This window comes from Hyaena hyaena, unplaced genomic scaffold (assembly GCF_003009895.1).
Source record: "Hyaena hyaena isolate Hyena2069 unplaced genomic scaffold, ASM300989v1 scaffold_80, whole genome shotgun sequence".
NCBI classification, from domain to species: Eukaryota; Metazoa; Chordata; class Mammalia; order Carnivora; family Hyaenidae; genus Hyaena; species Hyaena hyaena.
In genome coordinates, this window is record NW_024080712.1 from 2612875 (window position 1) to 2639354 (window position 26480).

At 41.2% G+C, this 26480-nt stretch overlaps 1 protein-coding gene across 1 annotated transcript; it reads left to right on the top strand.

Moving 5' to 3' along the window:
- Nucleotides 1-491: 491 nt before the first annotated feature.
- GRPR (gastrin releasing peptide receptor) lies at nucleotides 492-26334 on the top strand. The gene is made up of 3 exons (XM_039233934.1): nucleotides 492-904; nucleotides 23758-24109; nucleotides 25945-26334. The coding sequence occupies exons 1-3, from the start codon at nucleotides 492-494 to the stop codon at nucleotides 26332-26334; spliced, it is 1155 nt and encodes a 384-aa protein (XP_039089865.1).
- Nucleotides 26335-26480: the final 146 nt, after the last annotated feature.

Consider the following 26480-nt stretch of genomic DNA (forward strand, 5'->3'; position numbering starts at 1 on the left):
GGTTAAGTCAGTGACGCGCACAACATCCTGCCTATAGGATTTGAGGCTTTCTCAGTGCAGTTTTTTTTCTACCCACTTTAAACCTTCAGGTTCTAAATATCAGGAAAGATAGGAAATGCCGTATGAAAATAGCCGGCCAAAAGTTCTTAGTAAACTGCAGCTGGGGAGACTCAGACTAGAATGGAGGTAGAAAGAGTTGATACAGAGTGGGTTTAATTCTGAGCCCTTTCTGGCTGAGTTTTTGTTGTTTTGCTGTTAATTTATTGAATATAGACATGTAGTACATTGGTCAAGTGAAGACCACGGCAGCACCAGCATCAAAATAGTGCCAGGAAGTTCTGAATGCCATAGTGTGTATGTGCTCAGAGAATTTTTATTAAAGAAGATAAAGAGCCCAGCACAGATTTTTATCCTTATCTTCACCCAACTGCAAAATCAAAGTTAAGCAACAGCATCTAAGAGCACTTTTCAGGTGGGAAAGGACCTAGAGGATGGCTCTAAACGACTGTTTGCTTTTGAACTTGGAAGTGGACCACTTCTTGCACTGCAACATCTCCAGTCACAGTGCAGATATCCCCATGAACGACGACTGGTTCCACCCGGGGATCCTGTATGTCATCCCTGCAATCTATGGGGTCATCATTCTGATAGGCCTCATCGGCAACATCACCCTGATCAAGATCTTCTGTACCCTGAAGGCCATGAGAAATGTGCCGAACCTGTTCATCTCCAGTCTGGCATTGGGAGATCTGCTCCTCCTGGTAACGTGTGCTCCCGTGGACGCCAGCAGGTACCTGGCCGACAGATGGCTGTTCGGCAGGATTGGCTGCAAACTGATCCCCTTTATACAGCTCACCTCGGTGGGGGTGTCTGTCTTCACACTCACAGCTCTCTCGGCGGACAGGTAAGTTCTAGAGGAAAGTCACATTCTCTCTGAGGGTGATAGATGCCTTGGTAAACGAGCTACCACCTTGGGGCAGACACAGCTGTTTGCACGAAGGGAAGTTTTACTCAAACTCTGATTCCCTTCCAGGAATGTTTTTCTTTTGGAGATGACTTCTGGAGTTTTACATATTGGTTTAAGACAGAAAAGTGAGTGAGTGGTGGGACAGAAGGGGACAAATGAGAAAAAAATTTTTCTGAGCATAAGATTGACGTTCATTTACAGGAGACAAATTGATTTAGCATTGCTTTTTCCTAACTTCTCCCTCCCTGCAAAATTAATTGAATGGTGAGGGAAAAAATCACACCTAATAGAGTTTACACCCCAGGCAAATCTTTCTTAGAAGCAATTCAAAGTCATCAGAGAACAGAAAAGTCTCACTAAATTTCTTCCTCAAAATACGCTTTCAGAAATAAACAAGAGGAGAAAATAAGCAGCATTTCCTTGACATTTATTTTCCTCAGACTATTTAACTTTTCTCACAGCTGATTTTGTATTTGGCTCTCTTGGTAACCAGAGAGCTGGTTTTTCTAAGTATCTCTTCAGTGAAATAAGCGCTATATGGATTTTTTTTTTCTCCTTGAGAAAGCTCCATTCAAGTTTGATTTTGAATTTTAATATCCTTAGCGATGTACTTCTATATACAGTGCCTTTGGGGTTTTTTATTTTTTTGGGTGGGGGAAGAGAGTCCAGTGTTTTATTCTGGGAAATACGCATATCTGTGAACTGCATTTCTTGTGTGCACATGTTGCTTTCAAATTCACATGTATTCATTCTTAAAGATTCATATTCAGTCTTTGAACATTTACCAAGCATCTGTTCTGTAAAGAACTCTTGCTTGAATGAACCAGTCAGGAAATGTCTGCAGGTTGTTCACACATGTTGCTGCATTATCTTACATACCTCAGAGCTCTAGAAATCGGACCTAGTGATGGGCAGATTTCAGAAGCATCATGAAGCATATGGTCAAATGAGGAAAAACTGGAACAATGAGCCAGAGCCTATACATTTTTATTTTAAGCCCCATGGTATGATATGGTATTAAAGATACGTACGAATTTGAGAGAAGAGTGGGGAAGCAGCTTTTCAAAGTTTATACTCTGAAGAGAATGTCCCACATTTTAATACATATGGTAGTGGATTCTCATTTTATAGAGGAACAAATAGTCCCCAGGCGATCTGGCTTTGTCAAGTAATGGACAAATAGAGATAGTGTTATCAGTATTTGTAGACATGTGTTTATACTTAGCTGCCTGAAGTACACTGCTCATTTTCAAAGATGGAAAAATAATAGCCCAGAGACAAGGTCTGCACATCGGACTGGCCAGGCGGGGTTCCTCCATTCCTGCCGCTCCCCTCCAGCTTGCTCTAATCTGCGCGTTTGCCCACCAGGTGCTAATGGCCACGAGCAGTTTCACATGTTGATCCAGGGCAGGCAGACTCTGGAGCCGGCAGAAGGGCTGTAGCTCATGACCCATGGCCAAGGGCCCTCCGGGATGAGGGCCATTTTCTTGATGGGAAGATGAGATTTTGGATTCTGGGTTGGTGGGTGCGATGGTATGGATGGTGTTTACCGTCTTCTCAGGTGGAATGGGGAGGCAGAGAAGAAAGTGAGGGCATGCAATGTACAAATGCAGCTGCAGGGAGCCCTCTCCAGAGTTTCAAAATAGACCAAATTCCCCGTCGGCAGAAAGGTCTTTTCAAAAGCCGGGTTGCCCTCTTTGGCAGCTCTAGTGTGTTCTCAGCAACTTTATAGTTACTGTGTGTCCTTCCCAAGTTCAGAAATTACTATAAGCTTCCATATAACTAACTTTTTGTGCTTTGCTAAGGCTTGAAAAAGCTGATGGATCACCTGAATCACAGGTAGTGCATCTAGCCGATTTCAGCAGGAATAAGTATTGAGCTAGTTAAATAATATAAAACTATACTTGTCTTATAATAACCTCATGAGGTTGGCAGGGCAAAAATACACACACACACATACACACAAACACACAGTCTATATTTTTTCTCAACAAGGTGTGATCTATATACAGTAAAGTGAACAAGTGTATAGCTCAATATATTTGCATTTATGTCTTCATAGCAACATAGCCACCACCCAGCTGGAGATATAGAATATCTGGCACCCCAGGAGTTTCTTTTATGTCTCTTTCCAGTTAATACCCACCCCTATAGACAGGCAATCACTATTCTGAGTTCAGTTAACATAGATTATGTTTACCGGTTCGTTAATCTCACAAATAGAATCATACTTCTTATGCTTCTCATGCCTGTGAGAGTCATCTTTGTTGGTGCACACAGCAATGTTTTGTTCTTTTTAATTCTTGTGTAGTATTCCACTGTATGAATATACCTCGGTTTGTGTATCCATTCTAATACTGATGGACATTGGGTTGTTTCCAGTTGGGGGCTGCTAATAGCCTACCCTGGATATTCTTATTCATGCCTTTTCGGGTGCATACGTGTTTATTTCTCTTGGGTCTAAGCCTGGGAATGAAATCGCTGGATCACTGGTGGCATATATTTAGTAAATATCATCAAAGGGTTTTCTAAAGTGCTAGTCTGTATTTGACAGGTTGGCAAAAGGAGGAACCAGAAGACCCTCCAAACTGGATGATCATCACAAATCATTGGGGAGCTCAAAAAACATATAGCCCCTATCCTAAATCTACTGAATCAGGGTTTCTGAGGTGTGGATAGGCATGGTGATGATCATCCATCCCCGCCCCCTGCAGGCTCCCCAGCAATGCCAGTACTCAGCCCAGTCCTTCTGCTTCTGCAGTCCTCCCTTCCCCCAGGCAAATTTGAATCTTTGTTAATAGGAAAGGAGTAACAGTTTTCTGGAAAAGTTTATACTGCTGCCACTGTGTCAAAGGGAGACTTCAAGGCAGTCCCAGAAACCAGAATTCTGGGCTTCACACAGCTGACCAATTGCAGATTTGCATTCAAGCCCCTTCACTTTTGGTCTCTGCCCTCCCTCTCCCCCCTCTCCTTTCATGCTTTCCCCCCCCTACACACGCACTGATATCTGCCTGCATGGTGGTTATACTGACAAGTTCCTGGCTCTGCTTCCTTGCTTATGCTGTGTCATGCGCACTCTCCACAATGCTTTCTCCTTTTCTACATAGAAGAGTCTACTCCCCAGTGATGTATGGGCTTGGAATGGGTGTCAGCAGTCCTGCCTTTTAGGCTTTTTGCTGCCATTACTGCCCATTTAAGGGAGTCAGACCAAGTCACTAACTCTCTGACCTCAGGTGAATCATCTGTAAAGTAATAGAGCTAAGCTAGATTATTTCTAAGTTCTCCCAAATTTTTTCTAATCTGTCATCTTGCCTATCATTTGGAATCTGGCTCAAGGCTCCCCCTTCAAGCCCCCATAAAACCATTCTAGCCCAAATTTCCCGACCCTACCCTAAACACAAAGTTTATTATCTGAGACATGAACTATCTTGTGACTTCTTTCATCTTCCTCTTTTGAAATATTTCACTCATTTGTCTTTTTTTAGACTCTTGTATATTCATTGCTTTAACTTTTCAAGTAGATTATTAAGAATGCTGATAGCAGAGATTTCTTATACATTCTTATATCTTCCACAGTGCCTCACATGGTTCTTTGCACCAAATGGATGACCAGTAAATATTGGTTAATTAAAATTATGGTTAATTAATGCATACTTTTCTTCTCATTTTTATTATTCTTCTCCTTTTTTGGAATTCATCTGAAAGCATACTCCTTAAAATGTTTAAACACAGTTACCGGCTTCATATCTCTTCCTCTCTAATAAGCTGTCATTGTCTGAGTAAATGAGAGAAAAACCTTTCTTTCTGAGTCTATGAATAGATGTGGGGGGTGAAGAGATGGGTATGGATGGATGGACAGATGAAAAGACAGGTGAGTAGATGAGTGGATGGGCAAATGAATGGACACTGATTGGATGGATGGATATCTTTTTCTATATACTGGTCTTTCCTACTAGATGCCCATTTCTGTCCTAGGCACCTCAGTATTATGTAAATGGAATTTAAGACCTGAATTGGACCCTCAACAGGAGAAGGTTAAGGAGAGTTTGTGTTTTCTTTTCCAGTAAATGTAAAGTTTAAAGCTAGATTTACTGTTGACAGCATATAATGCCCACATTATATTGTGCCTGCTTCAGTATTGTTTTTTTTTTAATTCATTAAAAAAAATTTTTTTTAATGTTTTATTTATTTCTAGGAGAGAGAGAGAGACAGCGTGAGCAGGGGAGGGTCAGAAAGACAGGGAGTGACAGACTCTGAGACAGGCTCCAGGCTCTGAGCTGGTAGTCAGCACAGAGCCCGACGCGGGGCTCGAACCCACGAACCGCGAGATCATGACCTAAGCGAAAGTCGGACACTCAACCGACTAAGCCACCCAGGCGCCCCATAAAATTGCCTTATTATTAATGAGAGGTTAGAAAAGTTTCTGGGCACCTGGGTGACTCAGTCAGTTGAGCATCTGACTCTTGACTTTGGCTCAGGTCATGATCTCATGGTTTGTGGGTTTGAGCCCCACATTGGGGTTCTGCACTGACAGTGTGGAGCCTGCTCGGGATTCTTGCTCTCCTTCTCTCTGTCCCTCTCCCCTTTCTCAAAATACATAAGCAAACATTTTTAAAAAATAAAAGTTTCTTTCAGCTCCATAACTCATTACTGATTATGTCATATATGTTTAGAGTATTATAAAATGTTTAAGACTACTTGAGAAAGCCACTATCAAATTTCTTTCCTCTATGGGCCATACAATTTCACAGTATTTAAACTTTTGTGCCTTGAGTAATCTTATATATTCATTTAGTTGATGATCCCTATTAACCTATTTGCCATGGATGTCTTTGTATTATGTTTTAAATTATCTTCATCCATGTTGGTATTTTGTGGGTATGCGTAAGTGACTACACAAATGTCTTTGCTCTTTGTAATGTGGCTACAGGTTTCTGTCCTATGAACAGACGCTCTGATAAATTTGAATTTGCTGATGTATCAGGATTTAAATCTACCATGTTATTATTTGTTTTTTATTGGTCTCACCTGTTTCATGATCCTTTTTCCCTTCTTGCCTTCTTTTAAATTAATGAAATATTTTAATTATTCTACCCCTCCCCATGAGTTTAATTAAATAAGCTCTTCTTACTATTCTTTCAGGAGCTACCCTGCAGTTTATAACCTGTATCCTTGACCTATTAGAATTTGCTATGAATTAGTACTTTCCCACTTCCTGGACAATTCAAGGATTGCAACCCAAGGACACTTTAATCCTCTCCTGCCTTTTTTGGGAGGTTGGGGGGAAGCTATTGTTATTTTAATTTATATTTTAATTCTTTTTGTATTTTAAAACCCACAACTCATTATGTTTACTGTTTTTACATACTTTTCTTTTAGTTTTTTGTACATTTACTTACATATTTACCTTTAGATTTAAATTTATTCCTATATTTACCTTTTCTGTTGCTGTTTCTTCCCGCATCTCTGTAACTTCATCTGAGATGATTTTACTTCAGTCCAAAGAATGCCCTTCAGTATTTCACTTAGTGTTAAGTCTAATGGGGATACATTTTCTTGTATTGTGTGTATGAAAATGCCTTTTTTGGATGTAATTTGGGGAGGATATTTTCACTGGGCATAGAATTCTAGGCCGGCATTTCTCTTTCACACTTTGAAGTTGCCATTTATTGTACTCTGATTTCTTCTGTGATGACAGATGTCAGTGTTGTTGTTGCTTCTTTAAAATTATTGATTTTTCTCTCTTTGACTGATTTTAAGATTTTTTTCCTTATCTTTGTTTTTCAGCAGCATTACTGTGATGCACTTAGCTGTGGTTTTCTTTGTATTTTTCCTGCTTGAGATTCATACATAGCTTTACTTAGTTAAACCTGTGGCTTGAAGTTTTAGCCAGTTTTGTAAAGTTCTCAACCATTACAACTTCAAATATTGCTTCTGTCCCATTCTCTTTTTCCTCTCCTTTTTTATGCTACCTTCATGTAAACAGGATACTGCAGGTTAACTTCAAGCTTTTCAAGTTTTCTTCCTCCTTTGGTTGTTTTTGCTTTCATTGAGGCAGAAAATTTCATAGTAGGGTCAGGCTTCAGTTACTGGGTACTATTTTAATCACATTTTCATTTCACCATCTCACCACGTTCCATAAATTTCCTCCTCCTTTTTCTATATTTTCCAGCCTTTTTTCTCACTGTACTTCAGTCTGGCCATTTTCAGCTCACTAATCCTCTCGTCAGCTGTATCTAGTCTGCTTCTGAAGCTGCCATTTAATTATTTATTTCAGTTTTGGTATACTGCAGTTCTAGAATTTCCATTTGGTTCCATCTTGAATTAGTCCCAATATATTTTAAAATCCGTCTCTGGTAACTGTAGCCTGTGGAACCTCTATAAGCCTGTTTCTATTATAGATTTTCTTCTCCTATGTTTTGGCCATTTTGTTTTGCCTCCTGGTATACGAGGCAATTTTGTTTGACTACCTGATCTTGTATATAACACACTGTAAATAATTTGAGGCTCTGGATGTTATTATCTTCCAGAAAAGATTAGCTCTTGCTTCTTGCAGACAATTAGGTGGCAGTATACCTGACCCAATCGGGGACCGTGCAGATTAGAGGCTGGGCTTTGGTCTTTGTGAGAATTGGTTCACCCCTCCTCCTAGGGTGTACCCCTTTGGAAATCTGAACTGAAAGCCAGGAGTGTTTACCTGACCTCCTCTCCTTGGTGGCCCTTGAACTCCATTTATTGACCTTCTTCCTAGAACTGCTAGAAGCTCCGCTCAGCTTTATTTCTTTGCAGCTGCTTGAAACTTGATAAATGCCTTAAGGGGAAAATAATGCTGAACAATAGTTTCATCCCTTTACACTTCCCTCCTCTCCAGGATTTTGGCCCCTTGAATCCTTAACGCCTTGGTATTTCTCTGACGTTTTCAAAGAGACTTTCTAACTTTTCATGTTAGGAGAGTTGCTCAGCAACAAGCTAGTCTGTCATTGTCACCTCTCTTAAAGACCTGGTCTGCTGCCTTCGGAGCTCTCCATATCCCAGTTCCTCTAAAGAAGAGTACAGAACTCCCTAGTCAGACCTGTAGGCTCAAATGATCTCAGCAATTTAGATTCAGAGAAGTGAGCTCTGGCTAACTTCAAAGTGAGTAAGTGAGGAGTCTCAGCTGAGGCCTGCAGCAGTGGCCCCTGCCAAATATTGTAGGGACATCAAAGCCTCCGGGATCTTTCAACCAAGCCAGGACTCTTAGCCCCAGTACACGGGAGCTAGAGCCAACATTTAGTTATGCAGTGATTGAGAACAGCTAAAATTTCATGAGAAGGAAAAAGCCAACATATTCCTAAGGTACATTTCTTTAAACTGCACTTCTTTATTACTTTTATTTATTTATTTATTTTGTATTGTACTCAGACCAATTGGCCAGTGGTAATAGCTGAAGGTTACATAGGAAAGAAGTCGGGAGAAAATGCGAAGTGCAGCACATAAAGACATTTATTTCCAGCGTGAGAAGAACTTATTGTAACAATAATAATCTGTCCATGTGACTCACTTATTTCTTTATGCTGTGTACATATAAATAGAATAACTATAGGTTAACTTCAAGCTTTTCAAGGTTTCTTTTTTTCCCATTGGTGCTATTCTTTGTTTGTTTTGTTTTGTTCTGTTTTATTTTGTTTGTTTATCAGGCAGTTTCATACCAGGGTCAGCCCTCTGTTATGAGAAATACGTTAAACACAATTAAAAAAATACAAAGATGATGTAAAAACAAAATTACAGTTGTTTCTCCATGAGACCATGTGGGAAATGCTTATTTCTTTTTAAAGAAATGGCAAAGAAAACAGATTTTTAAAAATTTCATTATTTTCTTTTCCCCTTCCACTTCAAATGATTGGAAACACCACAGGAGAACAGAAAAATCAGAATTTGGCACCTTTTCTTTCCTAGCTTGTGAGCAGAGGTGAAATTGAAGGTTAAAATGATGGTTTGAAGAAAACATGTAATACGGGATGAAGAGAAGTATAATAAATATTTAGTTTTAAGCATTCTTTACTGGTGCTTTTAAAAAGACCTCAGACTCTGAAGTGCTATAGTCCAATAGGCCTAACTTGGGGATCCAGAGACCCAGGTTCTAGTCTTGGTTCTCAGCTAACCGACTGTGGAACCTCTGTGGGCACTAGTTTCCTCTTCCATATGTGAAGGAAATGGGACTTGATGACTCCTAAGTTTTATATTCCATAAAGATATAGAAAACAGGCTTGTCATTAAACATGGACTCATATGCCTGACCATGATAAAAGCACTTCATAGACTGGCCCAGCATCATCAGAGGGTGCCTCACAAAGGGGAATGTAATATGTAAGTATCATTCTGTTGTTCTTTGAGGGCTTTACCTGGGTATAGCTTGCTTCCCCAACTAGATTTTAAATCCTTAGTGGTCACGGACTTTTATATCCATAGTGCCAAGCAGAGCCTGAGATACTAAATTAGTACTTACCTATGCTGATAAATTGACGAAGCATCCTGAACAATGAGTGTTTAATACTGGAAAACCAACAGCAAAGGTCAGTGGCCTATTGTCTTCACTATCACAAATTAATAAGCCTAACAGGCAGAGTGCCATGTGAAATGGAAGACAGACTCTCCTCCATTTAAAGAAGGAACCAACAATTTTGGTATGAACACGCAAGAGAACAACAGAAATGCTGGCCATGTTCACACATTCAGTGCACATAGGCCGGGTGCCAGTAAACAGTTTTTGTCAAGGGCCAGATAATATTTTCAGCTTTATGGGCCACAAGGTCTCTGTTGCAACCACTCAACTCTGCCATTACAGCATGAAAGCAGCCATAGGTATTATGTAAGTAAACGGGCATAGCTGTGTTCCAGTAAAACCCTATTTATCGACACTGAAATTTGAATTTCATGTACTTTTCACATGTCACAAAATGTGATTCTTCTTCTTTTTCATGTTTATTTATTTATTTTGAGAGAGGGAGAGAGCCAGTGGCGGAGGGGCAGAGAGAGAGAGGCAGAGAAAGAATCTCAAGCAGTCTCCACCTACGCAGGTAGCACAGAACTCAATGTGAGGCTCAAACTCACCAACTGTGAGGTCCTGACCTGAGCTGAAACCAAGAGTGGGATACTCAACCAATTGAGCCACTCAGGTGCCCCTGATTTTTCTTTTGACTTTTCCTCCAACCACTTAAAATATAAAAACTGGGGCACCTGGGTGGCTCAGTCAATTAAGTGTCCAACTCTTGCTTTTGGCTCAGGTCAGGATCTCATGGTTTATGAGATCAAGCCCCGCACTGGGCTCTGCATTGACAGGGCAGAGCCTGTTTAGGGTTCTCCCTCTCTCTCCCTCTGCCCCTCCCCTGCTCACCTGCTATCTTTCTCTATCAAAATAAAAAAACTTTATAAATAAAATGTAGAAACTATGCTTAGCTCATGGGCCATATGAAAACAGGCAGAAGGACAGATGTGGGCAATAGATCCTTAGTCTGCTGTCCCTGATATGTAGAAGTGTGTGGGTGCTTGCTGATGCACTCAGCAGTGAGTGTTTACTTTTTTTCCTAATTGAGTAGAGTTGACACACAATGTTACATTAGTTTCAGGAGTACAATTTAGTGATTTGACAACTTTATACATTATGCTGTGTTCACCCTAAGTACAGCTACCCTCCATCCCGTTACATTGCTATTACAGTATCAAAGTAGGACCTAGAGGAATCCATGACCCCTGTCCAGTCATCCAGGACAGATTTCGTAAGGGATATAATCAAAACAATATAATACAAATCAGACAGCTGTTTAGTGCTTTAAAGTATGAGGCACTGTTATATCATGCACATTTGCTTTCGGATCAAAAATTGAGAGTCAAACCAACCACATATCTTTAAGATAGTGTCTTTAAGGTATATCTTTAAGATACGTGTCTTTTGCATTGTCCCCTGGGTCCTCTGTGATACTAACAGGTGTTTAAATGAAGAAAATAGAGAATTTAAAATCAAGGCTTAGCTAGATTCCAGCTCACATGGATAGTGGGCATGGGGGCAGAGGCTTCCCATTGCTCAGGGGCAAGTAAAGATGTCACCAGATGCTGCTCTTCTCACTACCTCCTCCAAATGTTTCACCATCATGCACGGCGCTGCCTCCTCTAACGTCTTTTCGTGTAAGCAAGTGACTTCATGTCAAGCAAGTCCCTTTAAAATTGTTCAAAAAGGGAATTGTGCTCAGGGAGAATCATCTCCTTAGTACCTCCAGTAACTCTTCTGAGCTTGAAATGGTTAGAAAAATAGGAAGTGTTTGGGCCATAAGAGATCTCGTGGGGAAAGGCTGTTAGCACTTTTCTACTAAAATTTTTAACTGAAAAAAGTCATTCAAATGAACTGTCTAGACCATCTTCCTCAATGGTATCTTTGCTGACTCAAAGCAAACTTTTTCAGTTGATTCTTAAGATGCCCCCAAAGTTGCTTGGTGACAAACTTACAAACTTTTCTTCCCTCCCTCCTTCCCTCCCCCATCCCTTTTCCTTCCTTCCTTCCGTTTATTGTGGTAAAACATACATAACATAAAATTTACTACTTTGATCATTTTGAAGTGTACAGTTCTGTGACATTAAGTACATTCACATGGTTGTGTGACCTTCATCACCATCCATCCCCAGAATTTGCTTCATGCTCCCAATCTGGCACTCTCTACCTATTAAACAGTAACTGTCCTTCCTTCTTTCCTTCCTTCCTTCTTTCATTGCATTTTTTTCTCTTTTATTGTTAATTTTTAAAGGTCACATTTAGTGGAGCACTATTCATAGTGAGGACAAATTCAAAAGCACTGAATTTGAAAAGATGTCTGAGTTTGAGCCCTGGCTCTTCTAATTGTCAGCTGTGTGACTTGGGGCAAATCACTCTATAAGTCTGAGTTTTCTGGTCTGTAAAATGGGGATATGGGTATTTACTTTTAAGATATCATATAAGACTATTATAATTTTTGTAATGGTGAAATGAAATAATGTGTTGACTTCTGTTTGCAATGTTAGAATTCCTAGTCCAAAGAATGAGTGTACCAGTAGCATATTTCAAGTTCATAAGGGAGCTGAGAGGATATTGTTGAAATCTCAACCGGTTGATATTCAGTGGGCAGTCCTTTCTTTTCATGAAATGCAACAACCTTTTATTTAGATAGTGCTTCCTCGTTTTCAAAGTGCTTCTGAAACACTTCACTTAGCCCCTCCTTACAGCAAGCAAGGTTGATAGCGTTAGTTCCATTTCACAAATGAAGAAAACAGACATCTGAACATCTCATAGGTTAAGATCTGGACTTAGGACCTGGCGCTGCCACTTGCTATCTATGTGGCCTCAAGTAAGTTATTTCACCTCTTTGTGCCTCAGTTTCTTCATCTGTAAGTAGAGGATGACAACAGTAGTACCTACTTCCTTGCATTGATACAAGGGATTCAGAAAGTTAATCTGTGATAAGTGTTCAGAGCTATACCAGCAACATAGTAAGTGCTATATAAGTTTTTGTTAAATAAAAAATAAAAGGAAAGGAAAGGAAACTGAGACAGCACACTATGCAAAAATAGCTAATTACTGAAGTGGGTGTAGAATGCAAGGCTCCCAGTCTCCATCCGGTCCCTCTCTCTCTGTCTTGGGCTCCTTCACCACACGGTGATACCTTTCTAACACAGCCAGGATCAACCTCCTGGGCCAGGGGACCCAATAAGCTACAAAGCTGAGTCAACATTTCACCATGTACAAAGCCTTTCACAAAAGGTTATTTAAATATAGTGCTGTAAAATTTTTATAATTAGACACAATGACTCATATGCCATGATGGTATTTTTGAGCTTTAATAATTCTTATTTTGAAGAAAAAAAGAGGGGCGCCTGGGTGGCTCAGTTGGTTGAGCGTCTGACTCTTCATTTTGGCTCAGGTCATGATCTCATAGTTCATGAATTTGAGCCCCACATCAGGCTCTGTGCTGACAGCACGGAGCCTGCTTGGGATTCTCTCTTCCTCTCTGTTCCTCTCCCACTTGTGCTCTCTCTCTCTCTCTTTCTCAAAATAATTAAACTTAGTAAGATTTTTAAACTTGAAAAAAAGTTTTAAATTTTTAAAATTCTATTTGAAGTGTATTTAAAAACTAATATTATCCCTGATATATATTTATATCCCTGGGTTTGCTGTTTCTCTGAGTGAGAGTGGTATCTGGCCATGGGAGAGTTTGGGGCTGGGGGAGCACTCCAGAATTAACAGTGGAAGACCATCCTCAACCAGAGAGGGATGGGGATCAATGGGAAACACCTCGACCTCCTCATGCCTTGGTGGCACAGTTCTGGAATGGGCTCACCAATCTCTCAAGGGCCCCCCAGCAGGTCTGTGCTCCAATTGCCCAGAGTGGTACCCTTTGGTGGCTTCCATTCCCTCCCTGTCCCACCTCCCCACTCCCTCCCTGTGCTTCCTGGGATCCCCTCTCAACAAACTACTTGCACCTAAATCCCCATCTCAGGGTCTATTTGGGGGTGAATGACAATTTATGAAGACAGTTTATTACCCTGAGTCTACTCTACCTTCTACCCTAGGGCCTGGGTGACTTTTCTCTGTATTGCGATTTCCCCCCATTCTCTACTCTCTTCTGTGTTACTCAGTAGAGTAAATACAGGCCATGTTTAATTACAGCTTGCAAGTGAGATTTATAAACATTCTTCAAACTTTTTGGCTCATAAATTGCTGAAAAAGTCTAACAAGTTATAAATATATGTTCTTCCATCCATAACAGTCTTGAGGAATGGCCTCTGAACAACTTGTGCCAGGATGTTTGCACACCTACTGAAATCTAACTGGGTTACTGCTCCTTGGTCATTTTAAACATACCCACTGGCAACCATATATTTCATCCTGCTTGCACCCCTTCTGACAGATTCCCTTACAGGATTAGCAATGAGCTTCGGAATTGGTCACCCTGCTCAAACCCACTCTGGGCCCAGGGGTCAATAGTTTCCGCACTGCTTCTGCCAGAGCACCATAAGATGTCCAACAATTGTCTGCATCTCTCTTTCCATTTTAGCCTCAGCATCTCCATCCCCCATATCCCAGCAACAGTACTTGCCCTGCTGAACCTTCCCCATGGCAGCGCCTCTCTTCCCCAGCCTCTGGATTGTAGAGCTTCCCTGATGCCATTTTCAGCTTTGTTCCACCATCTCGTTCACATGGTCTCTTTAGGCCCTGAGGCCTCTGACTTTAGGAGTGAGCTCGGACCTCACTCTAGGCACAGGCCACAGGGAATGTCAGGGCATGTATATGGCAGTGAAAGGGTCCGAAGACTCAGTGTAACAGATTCAAGGAAGAAAGGACTCTTGTGTCTGCCTAGAAACACGGCGCTTTCACCATGGATGGATTAGGTAGAGAACAGAGATTCTAATCATTTCTTTGCTTTTCTTCCTTAATTTCAATGCTAGCAAAAAGGAAAAGAAATTTGCTACCCCAAAATGTGCCTCTTTGGCATAAGGATTATTTTAGGCTGATTATTTTTTAAGCAATAGCAGACACAGGACAAGCTCTGAAAACCGTATTCAGAGTTATCCTTTTGGTAAGAGACATTTACATTTATAAGGGAAATCTCCATCTGTTAAGGGTGTCTCTGTTGTTGTACTAGGAAGAGAATGACTCTAAATCTCTAGGAACTCCAGTCTCCCAAGGAGAAGGCCTGGATTTAGATCTCCATAACAATCTTACTCTTGTTTCCTATACTTTTCCTGGCTAACCTCCCATAACTGTCCCGCCATCTTCTTTTGTCTTGAACTAGAAATGGTATTTAAGATGGTGGCTTGGGTCATTTTGGGGAGTCACTCCATTTTCCTGGGTCTCTCCCATGTGTATAAGAAATACACAGGATATTAAACTTCTATTTGGTTTTCTCCTATTAAATTGCCTTTTATTATGGGGGAGTGGGTGGGTCTCAGCCAAGAATTTAGAAGAGCAAAGAGAAAATTATTTTTCCTCCTCTACACCAGAAAGCCCAGGCTGCCTAGTCAACCACAGGATCATCATGAAAGGAAGAAGCCTGCATTGGCTCAAATCTTGTCTCCAATGATTGGTACTCATGGCCTTGTAAAAGTTACTTTGCCTCAGTTTCCTTCACCTGTAAAAGAACAATAATATTAGTACCTACTATATAGAATTGTTATGATAAAAAAGGATAATTTAAACAAAGCTCATAACGTAGTTACCTGATCCTTGGTAAGTCTCCAATAAGTTTGAGCTACTGTTGTTGTTGTTAACAGAATCAATCTAATTGAAACCCAGGTACAGAATGCTCTTATTCCTCTTCAATCTGTTGTAAGAAAGAACTTCCCACATGAAGAAGTAAATAGAAGTCTGGCTGCCTGCAGCCCTTGCCCCTCCAAGGGCTCCTCCATCTGCTGGAGGAATGAACAAAATTTCTTTTATTGGGAAAAAGATCCTTCCTTCTGCAAGCAGATCCTTCCTTTTACATGCAGGAAAGTGATTGCACTGATGTCAAGCCAAACTACAGAGGGAATGACTGCTATGCAAGCCCCTCCCCAAAGCCAGGCGTTTGCTCTCAGGGAGACCCTATGTGCCTACGGGGAAAGAACACAAAAGAGGGGGAATTGCAGTTCACAAATAGGTAACTTCAGAACTTTACTCAGAGATGGGCCTGCGTGGACCCATGATCTGTATCTTGATCTTTCTCTGAAGAAAATGAGAAAAAGAAAAAGTATGACTACACTTTATAACATGGATCACAATCCTCGGCCTTCACCTGAGTTTAAAGCTAGCTTCCTCCCAGGGCAAGGAGAAAAGTCTCCTCTGCTGACTCTTAGGAAACTCCCTGAAGCATTCGCTAAATTTTCTGGCAAGTATCTTATGGGATAACGGACTGCAAAGTGGGGTTCATGCCCTCCAGGAGAGGTGCAACCTGATGTAACAGGTAAGGGAGGAAAGTATCAAAATTTCTACTTATATTGATTTTTATTTAAAAGTAAAGATGAACTAAACATTAGTCCTATATAGTGTCCAAACTGAGGCTCACTCTCTCCCCGAGTCCACTTCAGAGGATCCCATATCACATGCAACTCGGGCGGCAGGAGAACAGGTCCCACCATATAGAAGGCTCAACAATGGCGCAGTTTCAGGTTTCAGAGGGGTTTGGCAGATTGCTCTGGGGTGTGTGTGTGTGTGTGTGTGTGTGTGTGTGTGTGATCTAATTTAAACTAACCTCCCCAAATGGACAAGTGGCTTAAAAATATTCCTACAGAACAAAACAGCAAAATAAACCCCCACAGATGATAGATGATACTAAAATTGCAAGCTTAAGAGAACAATATGCATATAACAAAAAAGACAATTTCCCCATTCTTGGTATAGGCACTAATCAGACATGACACATTCAGTCGCTTTATAATTATAATCAAGCTTTTCTGATGACAAAAGGGTTTATAGTCAATAAAATATATAACATATTATTTTAAAATTGTTACTTTACTGTGAATTTATCTTTTTAAAAATTCTGTATTTTAGCATGTTTTCTCCCTTGTTTATGAACTTCTGTATAATATCCACTCACATTCAACAATTAACATTTCCTAGACTTTGTTCTTGCTCTCCTGTGTGTGTGTGTGTGTGTGTGTGTGTAAACACACATTTGCTTGTTTGTTTTGTTTTATTTTGTTGAATTATGGAAAGTTAGGTGCCAATATGCTGACCTTTCATTACTGAATATTTCGGTGTATATTTCCTAAGAACACGGACACTCTTCTGCATAACCCCAATTCCATTATCACACTTACTGAAATTAACAATAATTCCTTAATATCATCTAATGTGTAATCATATTTCTTTTTTATTTTTAGTTTTTTAATGTTTATTCAATTTTGAGGGACAGAGAGAGACAGAGCATTGGCAAGGGAGGGGCAGAGAGAGAGGGCGACACAGAATCTGAAACAGGCTCCAGGCTCTGAACTGTCAGCACAGAGCCTGATGTGAGGCTCAAACTCACAAACCCTGAGATCATGAGCTGAACTGAAGTCAGATGCCCAACCGACTGAGCCACCCAGGCGCCCCAAATATGTAATCATATTTCCCCCATTTTCAAGAAAAATGTAATTTATACTTTTTAAAAAAAAATCCAGGATCAAATTAAGGTTTATACATTGCATTGGGTTGTTATATTTTGCTTTTTTTCTGGTTTTATTAAGATATAATTGACACATAACACTGTATAAGTTTAAGAGATATAACATAATGATTTGCTGTATGTATATATTGTGAAAAGGATTATTTATTATATCTCTTTAATCTCCTTTAAGGTATAACAGTAGCTCCCCTGTATTCTTCTAAAAAATGATGTGGACTGTTTTCATGAATCTAAGCCAGCTATCTTGCAGAATATGCCAGAACTGGGTCTGTCTGATTGTTTCTTCATATATAGATTCAGATTAAAAATTTGGAGCAAGTCAACTGCATAGGCAATGCTGTGTCCATCCCATTGCATTATATCAGGAGGCACATGATCTCAGATGGTCCCATTATTGGTGATGCTAAATTTAATCAGGGCCAAATTATGAATTTCATGGGTCCTTGGCATTTTTACCTTCATGGGACCCTTTCTCCATAAAAACAAATTTTATAATTATATCAGCATAGGGATAAATATGATCCAAGATAAATTATATTCATTTTTTTCTTCTGGATTTTAAAAGGAATTAAAACTCTTTGTTTTTTAATATTTATTTTTGGGAGAGCACAAATGGAGGTGGGCAGACAGAGGGGGACAGAATCCAAAGCAGGCTCTGAACTGATGGGATGACAGCAGTGAGCCTGATATGGGGCTCGAACTCACGAAACATGAGATCATGACCTGAGCTGAAGTCAGACGTTCAACCAACTGAGCCACCCAGGAGCCCCAAAATACTTTTCTAAACTCCTTAAAGTATCATGGGCCCTAGACCTTATACCTACTTTGACTAGTAGAGAAGTTTACCCTGGGTTTGACCACTTGGTTAAAGGAGTGACTTCTGGAGCTCCCCAACATAAAGGTACATTTTCCTCTTTGCAGTTAGATAGTCTATAGGGAGACTCTTTGAGACTATGTGAATATCCTGTTCCCCTAAAACCTCTCCCTCAGTGGTTGTGAGTAACATTGAAGGTTGTGGTTATTATCTTCTATTAAGGGATGAGAATACCGAAGTGCAAAGAGTCAGTGATTTGTCCAAGACCATAAATCTAGTTGGTAGAATCACCATTAGGAACTAGATCTCTGCTCCCAAGTCCGCATGAAAGCCCAGAGAAAACTAAAGTATATTAAGGAGTGAAAAGAACTTGGCCTGCAGAGAAGAACAGAAAAGAATAACTACAGTCTGTTCTCACTTAAAGATAATGGTCGGATGGGCACCAAGGACCAGCAAGTTCTCCATTTGCAGAGTAATAGCTCAAAGGGAGATAAGATTCCCTGACTCTGGATTACAGTCATTTTACAAGTCAGCTAATAATTGCCTCACAGTTCTTCAGAAGAGTTCCTGGCGTTATTCTCAGGAGAAAATAGAACCAATGTTTAATAGTCTTGTCAAATCTGATTAGGTATTAGGATTCTAATTTAAATGCCAACGATGTGCCAATTACCTAGAGACCATTTAATTCCTTTAGTTTTCTCTTCACCTCAGTCCGCTCCAGGTAGTGGGCATCAGGAGAGTTGAAAATAGTGTTGTACAACAACTCCTACAACTTCAGTAGGTAATTACAAATGAAGGCTGAAATGCTGGATCCTTAAAAATAAACAAACTGCGCGTATTTGAATAAAAGACATACTTTTCTGTGGGCAAAGGTTTCTAACCTGGGTGTGGGAGCCGGCTACTTCTACTTGCCAAAAATCTCTTTGAGACATTAATCTCATTCCACAGAACGTTTTTGACCTTTCCAATGTTTGCATAAGAAAAATGAAGCACAGATGTTTGCAGGAGTGGGACGCAATTGTCTTGAGCGCCGTAGTATCAGAGGAGTGGATCTGTCAGTCTGTGGAAGAATGATTTTTACTAAGTATGTAAAAGTGAATCTACTCTCATTTTTGAGAAGTTGGAAATAAGAGACACACCTGCAAGACACATATTATTAATCAATTAATTAGCAAGTATGCACTGAGCCTCTACTTTGAAGTAAGTGGTATGCAGAACAAGGGACTGGAACATTTTTAGCGATACAGAAAGAAGAGAAGAGGAAAAGACATAAGCCTCTAACTTCAGGACATTTATTAGAAAGTCAGATAGAAAAGGCATACCCACGGAAAGCTAGCAGACAATTCAAGATGGTGCATAGTAAGCATTATATGAAAGGAATCAATAATCCTGTCAAATTAGACAGGTTAGGAGAAAGAACAAGAATTATAGAAGCCTAGATGGGGCAGCAAAATCTTTATCAAGATGATACTTATCGGGGCGCCTGGGTGGCTTAGTCGGTTAAGCGTCCGACTTTCGCTTAGGTCATGATCTCGCGGTTCGTGGGTTCGAGCCCCGCGTCGGGCTCTGTGCTGACTGCCAGCTCAGAGCCTGGAGCCTATTTCGGAGTCTGTATCTCCCTCTCTCTCTGACCCTCCCCTGCTCACGCTGTCTCTCTCTCTCTCCTAGAAATAAATAAAAAAATTAAAAAAAAAAAGATGATACTTATCAACTGGAATTTGGAAGGATAGGACTCAGATGAATGGAGACTCTGGGATTGGGCAGAAAGAAAAGAGGAAGGCAGGAAAGCAGTGGAGAATTTAGGAACAGACCACGGACTAGTCTATCTCTTGGGTACAATTAAAGTTGACAGCTCATTCTCTCGGAGGTCAGAAAGTAGGGGATGATGTATGCAAAACGATGCTAGAAATAAATCTGATGATAACTTTAAATGCCCATCATGTCTAACTATTCTAGATAAGGCTCTTTTGTTGACAAAGAACAGAAGCCACTCAAACTAACTCAAGTGAAAAGGGAATGGGAGAATTGTAAGATTTTAACAGGAGACCTCTCCTACATTCAAAAGCAGTTCATGCTCCAGGAACCAAGGACCCTCTGTTTGACTTAGGAACACATCATCTCAGCTTCTGCTTTTATGTCTCCCTCTTTCTTTCTCTTTCTCTCAGTCTACCTACGCTGCTTATTCATCTTGTACACAGTTAAAATATACCCAGTCCCTTTCCTGGAACCAAAATCTTTTATTTCCATCATCTGTTGTTGACTAATAACATCCTCTCATTTTTCTATTTTTTTTTTTTTTTTCAGTTTAAATGCTTATGAGAAAGAGAGGCTCTTTAGTAACTGGACAGGCAGTTCACTGGCCGGTTTAGATTAAGTAGCCACCTCAATTGACCCAGCCATCGCTCCTAACCAAGAACCCCCCAGTGGTGTCTCCTTGCATTGGGAGTTCCAGGGAGAGCTGTCTAAACCAGAAGAAGAAACAGACTGATATGTTCCATGCTCTAGAAAACCATTAGACTTCCAGGGAACATTTGGTGTGTTCCATACACATTTGGGAAACCTCTGCTGTTTCTCTGCTTCTAAGAAGGATTTACCCAAAGCTTTCTTCTAAAAGAGCCGTGACACCCTGAAAGGAGTCGGTCCTTAAGTGAATGCTGACTCCACCACCTCTGACAGTAACCTTCGGTTCATCCCCTGTAGAATGAGGATAATAGCACCCTATCTATTGTCTGGAATATAAATGAGATCATGTAGATGGTATTCTCTGAGACAGAGGATCCCAAGCAGGCTCCAGGCTCTGTGCTGCCAGCAGAGAGCCCGATGCGGGGCTTGAACTCACAAAACCACAAGATCATGACCTGAGCAGAAACCAAGCGTCAGATCCTTAACCAAGTGAGCCACCCAGGTGCCCCTTTACTTATTTTCCCCCCTTGTAATGATTTACTTTTTCTACCTGGATACAAGAACTCTTTTTATAACCTTAAAGTTTATAAATTTGCCACAATATATCTCAGTGTGGAGCTTTCTTTCTTTTTTTTTTTTTAAATATAATTTATTGTCAAATTGGCTAACATACAGTGTATACAGTGTGCTCTTGGTTTTTGGGGTAGATTCCTGTGATTCATCACTTACATACAACACCCAGTGATCATTCCAACAAGTGCCTTCCTCAGTGCCCATCCCCCATTTCCCTCTCTCCCCCACCCCCCATTCACCCTCAGTTTGTTCTCTGTATTTAAGAGTCTCATGGCTTGCCTCCCTTCCTCTCCGTTTGTAACTATTTTTTTCCCCTTAACCTTCCCACATGGTCTTTTGTTAAGTCCTTTACTTATTTTTTAATTGCACAAGTGATAAATGAATGTATCTGAATATTTAAAAGCAACTCCTAGACATTATATTATTTCACTGTAAATATACTCATGATAAATATTTTAAGGCATGTTTTTAATAAATACAGTCTCTTTAAAACCACAGAACTGCAATACCATTATTGCACCCAGTATATTAAAAATAATTCCTTAATATCACCAGTTCTTAAAATCACCAGAATGATTTTCTGATTTGATTTTCCTCAATAGTCTCAAAAATATCTTTTTATGGTTGTTTGGTTTCAATCAAAATCTATAAGGAGTCTCCACTTTTCACTGAATGGATATGTATTACACATCTCAGTAGGTCTATAACCATTTCCCCTCCTTTTTAAAAAACTTTTTTCTTCCTCCTTTTTTATGCCATATCTTTGTTGAAAAATATGGAGTCATTCCTATAGAGTTTTCCAATTCAGGATATGACTGTATTGTCACGGCATCACTTAGCAGATTCTTTTATCACATTTCCTGAAAACTGGTACATAGCTCTAGAAGCTTATTTAGATTTAGATTAAAATGAAAATTATTTTTCTGGGAAAACTATAAAAGTAATGTTTTTATACTATCTTTTATATTTAAAAGTTATGAATTTGAAATAGCAGCTCAATGGTTCCCATGGCATTTTGCACTTAAGAGTACAAGATTCTCAAGAGGGAAGGAGGTAAGCCATTCACTCTGGTTTCTGACTCATGCAGGAGTGAATCAGCTTCACTTCACTTCACTTTACTTGGAGTAACTTAGAGTACTACTTTATCTCTAATTGATTTATTAGAGATATCCTTGGCTAAAGATGCTCATGTACCTTTGACTAAAAATATAAATTCCTTGTCTACATCCTATACTAGGAGTTTTAAAACTGGTTCTACTGCTGATATTCTATTACATGATATGCTTCGGTGATGGGGGAACACTTATTTCCACTTGCTTCCATGTTGATTAAACTCCCATTGGGTTAACACTCTTTGCTGCATCGTGATTCCTCACTCACTTTTTGCCTCCCTCCAGGGAAAGTGGAGTAAGTTATTAAAAGGTGAGTTTGAGAAAAAGAACCTCGCTGAAGTGGACCCGGATGGAACTGACAGCCGCAGGCTATCAGATAACCGCAGTCCCTACAGCTGGGTAGTGAATCTTTCGTTCAAGGGAGGACTGAGCAGAGCAACTCAATATCTGCCACAGCTCCCCCGTGCAACACAACACCTAGCACAGTGGGGTGCACACCTGTTCTGTGTGCACTTGTCTGAGAACCCACTAGGGGATGAGCCTCTGGTGGGCAAAGAGTATTTTCCATCTCGGCATCTGCCAGCACTGTGATCTGCGCAGCATTCTCAGCAATGAGCACCCTCACATTTAGTTGGTCCCGATTCACACCAACTTGCACACTATACCAGCTCCCGTTCCTTCAGGGTCCACTTCAGTTTTCAAGCTACAGTCATGCTTTCCACAGGAAGTTCCCACCCAGTGACCACACCAGAGAGTAACTAAGGTCACACTCTTTGTGGATGGCCCCAGCCCACGACTAGGCAAGGTGGTGATACAACGGCCTGGCAGTTTCCACCCAAGGCAGGACTCCTCCACTGGGCCATCTTTGTTACCATTAGGCTGGTGTAGGGTGACCAGCTATCACGGTTTGCTGGGACTGAGGGATTTCCAAGGATGTAGGATGTTCAGTGCTAAAGCTGGGAAATTTCCAGGCCAATTAGGATGGCTGGTCACTTTCACTGGTGTAGACGTTGTCAGGTCTACATTGGGGTCTGACAGCTCCCCTCCATCCAGTCTTGCTTCCTTCCCTTTTGCCTTTCGCAGGTATTCCTCCTGGCTTCCTCTCGATGTCTGCTTCCCCGAGCACTCCGCCAACACAGGAGCACATGCAGCACAGAAACCAGGAGCGACCTAAATACTGCCAGAGGGCAGGGGAAAGGTTACTTTGACAATTACAGGGGTGCTTCTGGTATAACTTTTTCAGTGGGCGATTCGTTCAGCACCCTTTGAAAAAGAGAAGAGGCATACGTAAATACTCGATGACTTCAGGTTCCCTAAACTGCATTCAAATACTCAAAATGAAGGCTTTGCCAAAAAAGGAGTCAAACTTCTTGTCCCTATGTCCTTCTTTAAACATGCCTGCTATTAATTTCTATGAGTTACGAGGAAAAATGAAAGGAGCTTCACGTTTCCTGAGAAGTATCTTAAAATCAAGAGGGATTGTGGGTGAGGAAACGGGAAGGCATCCATCAGAGCCAGGAGTAGGGTAAGGAAAGCAAGGTGCTCAGGGCATAACATTTAGGGAGGCGCTCACTGTCATGGCCATTAGGAGTTCAGAGGCAGCACTTGCATGAACCTGAGCGTGAGCACTTCCTTAAATCTCGCACCCAGTTGCCTAGCTTGCCGCATCCTTGTCTCAGCCCTGGCATCCATAATAATATTAGACAACTTACACAGAACATTCTGTCTTTCCTGCCCCAGGTACAAAGCCATCGTCCGGCCGATGGATATCCAGGCCTCTCATGCTCTGATGAAAATCTGCCTCAAAGCTGCACTGATCTGGGTTATCTCCATGCTTCTGGCCATCCCGGAGGCTGTGTTTTCTGATCTACATCCCTTTCATGAGGAAAGCACCAACCAGACCTTCATTAGCTGTGCCCCGTACCCACATTCTAATGAGCTGCACCCCAAAATTCACTCCATGGCTTCCTTCCTGGTCTTCTACATCATCCCACTGTCGATTATCTCTGTCTACTACTACTTCATTGCTAAAAATCTGATCCAGAGTGCTTACAACCTGCCTGTGGAAGGGAATATACATGTCAAGAAGCAGGTGGGTGCTTAGGATTGATTCATTTCCTCCTTAGGGATCTGATTCCTCTTGGACTCCACTGACAAGCACACTATTAGGAGGTCATGTCACCTGATTCTGCAATTAGAGGAGGTGGGTGATCTGTGGCCAGATGGTAAATGGAAACTCCTAGCCACAGAAGCCCAGATTTTCAGGTTTAAAAAAAAAATAATCTTGTTCTCTTACTAAAGACCTAACTAGGGAGGTATTGAGAATCTGGAAGGTTTGAAGTATGTGAAGTATGGGTTTCTTTTTGAGAAATATATGAAGTGTTGTTGTTAACAAAATAAAATGTTGAGGGCCATAGGAATGTGACTTCTTTTTTTTTAATTTTCTAATATTTTATTTATTTCTGAGAAAGAGAGAGAGAGCAGGGGAGGATCAGAGAGAGAGGGAGATACAGAATCTGAAACAGACTCCAGGCTCTGAGCTGGCTGTCAGCACAGAGCCCAATGCGGGGCTCGAACCCATGAACCGTGAGATTATGACCTGAGCCAAAGTCGGATGCTTAACTGACTGAGCCACGGGTGCCCCAGGATGTGACTTCTTTAAACTCCAGTCACATTGTTTGGATAGGAAGAGGGTTACCACATGGGGACAAGGCAGAGAGTGTAAGAAAATGGAGCTGGTTGAAGAAAAAGAAGTTGTTTGACTAAGATAGGCTCACAGTGATTTGGGTTCAAATTCAGACCTCATGACTTAACTCGCTTACTCTTTCTGAGCCTCAGTTCCCTTACCCATGATTCAGAGTGATAACCCCCATATTGTAAGGCTGGAAGATTAAAAGACAAAGCTTATGTATGACCTAGAGTGCCCAGAATGCAGAATGCCCTCCACTCGTGCTAGACTCCCTTCCCCATCCCCCATAATCCTGCAGAATTTCAGATTTGAGGTATGAATATTAGGAACCGGGGACTCTGGCTTTATCCTCTTCGTCAGTTCTTGCTTTCTAGTCCAAATGTAGATCATGTGGCATTTATGATGGAAAAGCAAAAGACTCCCTATCCATCTAAATGTACAGCTGACTCGGTGGCTTCACCCTTTAAAGTTTTTTTCCCCTCAATTATGAGGAGAGAGTGGCAGTTCTCAGTGAAACTCTCTCCATATTTTGAAAGGCCTCTCAATAGTGAACATCCATTGTACCTCCAATTCTTTCATGAGAACGATGTTTCCCCTTGCAGTGGTACCAAAGGGTGTTGGAAGCAAACGATCCTCAGCCCACTTTGTCTAAGACCCTTCCTATATATTAGTGTAGCCCAGAAATAAGTTGAGATTTAAAAAAAATAATAATCGGAAGTTATTTTGATTTGGCCAGTAAGGAAGAAAAAAGCTGGCTGCTCTTTTGAGCATCAGGGGGAATAAGAAATTATTAGCTGTGGAGCCGAGAAAGACATGAAGTCATATGGCAGATAAACTGCACAGAGCTCTCCTGAGGAACAGGAGGTCACTTACTAGAATTTCACTGAGCAATCCATTCAAGCATGTAATCAACTTTGTTTAAAGATCTGTTCTCAGTGTCACGTTCTAACTATATTCTACCTCATGGATTTCTGCTTCCTGGCTTTTCCATTTCTGTGTTTCTGACTCCCCCTCTCCCTTTTCCATCTGTTTCTGTTGCTTTTCTCCCGTTTTATTGGATTCTCTCTTGTCCCCTTTCTCCCATTGAACCCTTTTTCTGTGGCTTTGTGAGCTCATCTATTCCAATTCCTTTCCCCCGCTTTTGTTTTTCTTTTCTCTCTCTGAATCTTTGTCACTCTTCATTCATCCCACACCGTCCCTTGGTCCCTCTGTCTCTATGTGCATAACTCTCTCCTTAGATCGAATCCCGGAAGCGCCTCGCCAAGACGGTGCTGGTGTTCGTGGGCCTCTTTGCCTTTTGCTGGCTCCCCAACCACATCATCTACCTGTATCGCTCCTACCACTACTCGGAGGTGGACACCTCCATGCTCCACTTCATCACCAGCATCTGCGCCCGCCTCCTGGCCTTCACCAACTCCTGTGTGAACCCTTTTGCCCTCTACCTGCTGAGCAAGAGTTTCAGGAAACAGTTCAACACCCAGCTCCTCTGCTGCCGGCCCGGCCTAATGACCCGCTCTCACAGCACCGGCCGAAGTACCACCTGCATGACCTCCTTCAAGAGTACCAACCCCTCTGTGGCCACCTTCAGCCTCATCAACGGAAACATCTGTCATGAAGGGTATGTCTAGGCTGATCCTTGACCCTGTCCCCTTGGGGGTCCCCGGTTGTACTTTAGGGCTAGTAAAGAACCCCATACCTGTTGTTGTCTCTGTACCCTTCAGAAGGCTCGTGAGTGGTATAGGCAGGCTGCAGAGAGGCCCAAATGGACTGCTCT